The sequence below is a fragment of the Oncorhynchus keta genome, unplaced genomic scaffold (assembly GCF_023373465.1).
Source record: "Oncorhynchus keta strain PuntledgeMale-10-30-2019 unplaced genomic scaffold, Oket_V2 Un_contig_24285_pilon_pilon, whole genome shotgun sequence".
In the NCBI taxonomy this organism is placed as follows: Eukaryota; Metazoa; Chordata; class Actinopteri; order Salmoniformes; family Salmonidae; genus Oncorhynchus; species Oncorhynchus keta.
The window spans coordinates 20001-25000 of NW_026283814.1; the positions used below are offsets into that span (position 1 = coordinate 20001).

The 5000-nt window shown below is 39.8% G+C and overlaps 1 protein-coding gene across 1 annotated transcript in view; it reads left to right on the plus strand.

The window, feature by feature from the left end:
- LOC127921982 (probable E3 ubiquitin-protein ligase HERC1) overlaps positions 1-5000 on the plus strand; it is a gene marked incomplete at its 3' end in the record, with an annotated part of 27591 nt that overhangs the window by 19031 nt on the left and 3560 nt on the right. Inside the window, exons 11-12 of the mRNA XM_052505595.1 lie at positions 1806-1979; positions 2367-2666. Coding sequence (XP_052361555.1) covers positions 1806-1979; positions 2367-2666 — 474 coding nt within the window. The remainder of the gene's footprint in view (positions 1-1805; positions 1980-2366; positions 2667-5000) is intronic.

The window sequence follows — 5000 nt, forward strand, 5'->3', positions numbered from 1 at the left end:
GACTAGAGGATACTACAGTATGGACTGACTAGAGGATACTACAGTATGGACTGACTAGAGGATACTACAGTATGGACTGACTAGAGGATACTACAGTATGGACTGACTAGAGGATACTACAGTATGGACTGACTAGAGGATACTACAGTATGGACTGACTAGAGGATACTACAGTATGGACTGACTAGAGGATACTACAGTATGGACTGACTAGAGGATACTACAGTATGGACTGACTAGAGGATACTACAGTATGGACTGACTAGAGGATACTACAGTATGGACTGACTAGAGGATACTACAGTATGGACTGACTAGAGGACACTACAGTATGGACTGACTAGAGGATACTACAGTATGGACTGACTAGAGGATACTACAGTATGGACTGACTAGAGGATACTACAGTATGGACTGACTAGAGGATACTACAGTATGGACTGACTAGAGGATACTACAGTATGGACTGACTAGAGGATACTACAGTATGGACTGACTAGAGGATACTACAGTATGGACTGACTAGAGGATACTACAGTATGGACTGACTAGAGGATACTACAGTATGGACTGACTAGAGGATACTACAGTATGGACTGACTAGAGGATACTACAGTATGGACTGACTAGAGGATACTACAGTATGGACTGACTAGAGGATACTACAGTATGGACTGACTAGAGGATACTACAGTATGGACTGACTAGAGGATACTACAGTATGGACTGACTAGAGGATACTACAGTATGGACTGACTAGAGGATACTACAGTATGGACTGACTAGAGGATAATACAGTATGGACTGACTAGATGGATAATACAGTATGGACTGACTAGAGGATACTACAGTATGGACTGACTAGAGGATACTACAGTATGGACTGACTAGAGGATACTACAGTATGGACTGACTAGAGGATACTACAGTATGGACTGACTAGAGGATACTACAGTATGGACTGACTAGAGGATACTACAGTATGGACTGACTATGGAGGATACTACAGTATGGACTGACTAGAGGATACTACAGTATGGACTGACTAGAGGATACTACAGTATGGACTGACTAGAGGATACTACAGTATGGACTGACTAGAGGATACTACAGTATGGACTGACTAGAGGATACTACAGTATGGACTGACTAGAGGATACTACAGTATGGACTGACTAGAGGATACTACAGTATGGACTGACTAGAGGATACTACAGTATGGACTGACTAGAGGATACTACAGTATGGACTGACTAGAGGATACTACAGTATGGACTGACTAGATGGATACTACAGTATGGACTGACTAGAGGATACTACAGTATGGACTGACTAGAGGATACTACAGTATGGACTGACTAGAGGATACTACAGTATGGACTGACTAGAGGATACTACAGTATGGACTGACTAGAGGATACTACAGTATGGACTGACTAGAGGATACTACAGTATGGACTGACTAGAGGATACTACAGTATGGACTGACTAGAGGATACTACAGTATGGACTGACTAGAGGATACTACAGTATGGACTGACTAGAGGATACTACAGTATGGACTGACTAGAGGATACTACAGTATGGACTGACTAGAGGATACTACAGTATGGACTGACTAGAGGATACTACAGTATGGACTGACTAGAGGATACTACAGTATGGACTGACTAGAGGATACTACAGTATGGACTGACTAGAGGATACTACAGTATGGACTGACTACATTACAGTTTAAATCGGCTTATTGTGTGTATTTGACTCATGGCCGACTGTCATGGTTCTGTTGTTGTCTTTGTCCTCAGGATGTGTTGGTGGTGAACTGCTCGACAGACTTCATGTCCTCTCACCAGGTGCTAGCCACCTGCCGGACGGCGCTGAAGAAGCAGGGGGTTGTGGGATTGAACATGGCTCCGTGCATGAGAGCCTTCCTGGAGAGGCTGCCTGTTATGCTGCAGGAGCAGTACTCATACGAGAAGGTTGTGCGTGTGTGTGTGTCTGTTTCTCTCTCTGTGTGTGTGTGTGTGTGTGTGTGTGTGTGTGTGTGTGTGTGTGTGTGTGTGTGTGTGTGTGTGTGTGTGTGTGTGTGTGTGTGTCTGCCTGTTTCTCTCTCTGTGTGTGTGTGTGTGTGTGTGTGTGTGTGTGTGTGTGTGTGTGTGTGTGTGTGTGTGTGTGTGTGTTATTTGAAAGTAAATGACAGCCCAGTTTCATTCCAAGGTAATCGATCATAGCTGTCTAATAGCCTACCTACTTCCTTTTTTAAATCATAGTTTTTTTCACCGTAGTTGGTTATCGTAGTCAGCGGTTACCATAACATATGTTATAACACCCACGTCTAAATGTGTACTTCCTGTTTGGTCCTCCAGCCCCACGTCGTGTGTGGAGAACAGCTAGTCCACAGCCCCTACATGCAGTGCCTGGCCTCTTTGGCCGTGGGGTTACACCTGGATCAGCTCCTGTGTTCCCCTCCCGTTCCCCCCCACCTCCGCCTCTGTCCCCTGGAGCCAGCCACCTGTACCTGGTCACCCGGCGAGTGGGCGTGGCTAGACTGCTTCTCCACCACGGTGAAGGCAGCGGAGGCCCTGGCTCGGGGCAACACGTTCCCAGAGGCCTTTGCTGTTCCCGACCTGGAGCCTGTCCCCAAGGAGGAGATGGTCCTTCTCATGGTGAGGTTTCTACAGAAGACAATGAACCTCTGTAGCTCTGACGGAGTGGATCTTTAAAAGTACAACTGAACTGTGGAACCAACTTCTCTGGTTGAAAACGCCTTATATAACACAATATAATACATAATATATAACATCCATATTAGTTCAAATGTCCTAAAAAGTGTAAGTAGGTTTATTTTTGGTCCGTAAAGTCAGTATTTTTTCCAAAAACAAGAGTTTTGTAAATTTGAGTCCAAGAGTTGGGTCAGGACTTGAGGGTTGGGTTCTGATTTCCACAATGCCCACTGTGTCCAATAATGCTGGATTAATTAACAGGTGAGGTGATTGCGCTCTGTCCAATCCGAGTGCAGAACAGACAGACCTGCACCCGCATCACAGCAGATTTACACAAGGAAACACGGCACGGTTTTATTTTAACTTGAGAAATACTGCATCAAATACTATAGACAGATATAAAATGAAATACTGCACCAAATACTATAGACAGATATGAAATACTGCACCAAATACTATAGACAGATATAAAATGAAATACTGCATCAAATACTATAGACAGATATAAAATGAAATACTGCATCAAATACTATAGACAGATATAAAATGAAATACTGCATCAAATACTATAGACAGATATAAAATGAAATACTGCATCAAATACTATAGACAGATATAAAATGAAATACTGCATCAAATACTATAGACAGATATAAAATGAAATACTGCACCAAATACTATAGACAGATATAAAATGAAATACTGCACCAAATACTATAGACAGATATAAAATGAAATACTGCATCAAATACTATAGACAGATATAAAATGAAATACTGCACCAAATACTATAGACAGATATAAAATGAAATACTGCATCAAATACTATAGACAGATATAAAATGAAATACTGCATCAAATACTATAGACAGATATAAAATGAAATACTGCACCAAACACTATAGACAGATATAAAATGAAATACTGCATAAAACAGGAAATAATGAAAATATAGACAGATATAAAATGAAATACTGCACCAAACACTATAGACAGATATAAAATGAAATACTGCACCAAATACTATAGACAGATATAAAATGAAATACTGCACCAAATACTATAGACAGATATAAAATGAAATACTGCATCAAATACTATAGACAGATATAAAATGAAATACTGCATCAAATACTATAGACAGATATAAAATGAAATACTGCATCAAATACTATAGACAGATATAAAATGAAATACTGCACCAAATACTATAGACAGATATAAAATGAAATACTGCATCAAATACTATAGACAGATATAAAATGAAATACTGCACCAAATACTATAGACAGATATAAAATGAAATACTGCATCAAATACTATAGACAGATATAAAATGAAATACTGCACCAAATACTATAGACAGATATAAAATGAAATACTGCATCAAATACTATAGACAGATATAAAATGAAATACTGCATCAAATACTATAGACAGATATAAAATGAAATACTGCACCAAACACTATAGACAGATATAAAATGAAATACTGCATCAAATACTATAGACAGATATAAAATGAAATACTGCATCAAATACTATAAACAGATATAAAATGTACGACTAAAATCTCCTCTGCAAAAAAAACCTGTCTTTATTAAATCTCTCTCTGTACAGGACAACAGTACATGTGGTTCTGGTATAGATTAAATCTCTCTGTACAGGACAACAGGACATGTGGTTCTGGTATAGATTAAATCTCTCTGTACAGGACAACAGGACATGTGGTTCTGGTATAGATTAAATCTCTCTGTACAGGACAACAGGACATGGGGTTCTGGTATAGATTAAATCTCTCTCTGTACAGGACAACAGGACATGTGGTTCTGGTATAGATTAAATCTCTCTCTGTACAGGACAACAGGACATGGGGTTCTGGTATAGATTAAATCTCTCTCTGTACAGGACAACAGTACATGGGGTTCTGGTATAGATTAAATCTCTCTCTGTACAGGACAACAGGACATGGGGTTCTGGTATAGATTAAATCTCTCTCGTCTGTACAGGACAACAGTACATGTGGTTCTGGTATAGATTAAATCTCTCTCTGTACAGGACAACAGTACATGGGGTTCTGGTATAGATTAAATCTCTCTCTGTACAGGACAACAGGACATGTGGTTCTGGTATAGTTTAAATCTCTCTGTACAGGACAACAGGACATGTGGTTCTGGTATAGATTAAATCTCTCTCTGTACAGGACAACAGGACATGTGGTTCTGGTATAGATTAAATCTCTCTCTGTACAGGACAACAGGACATGTGGTTCTGGTA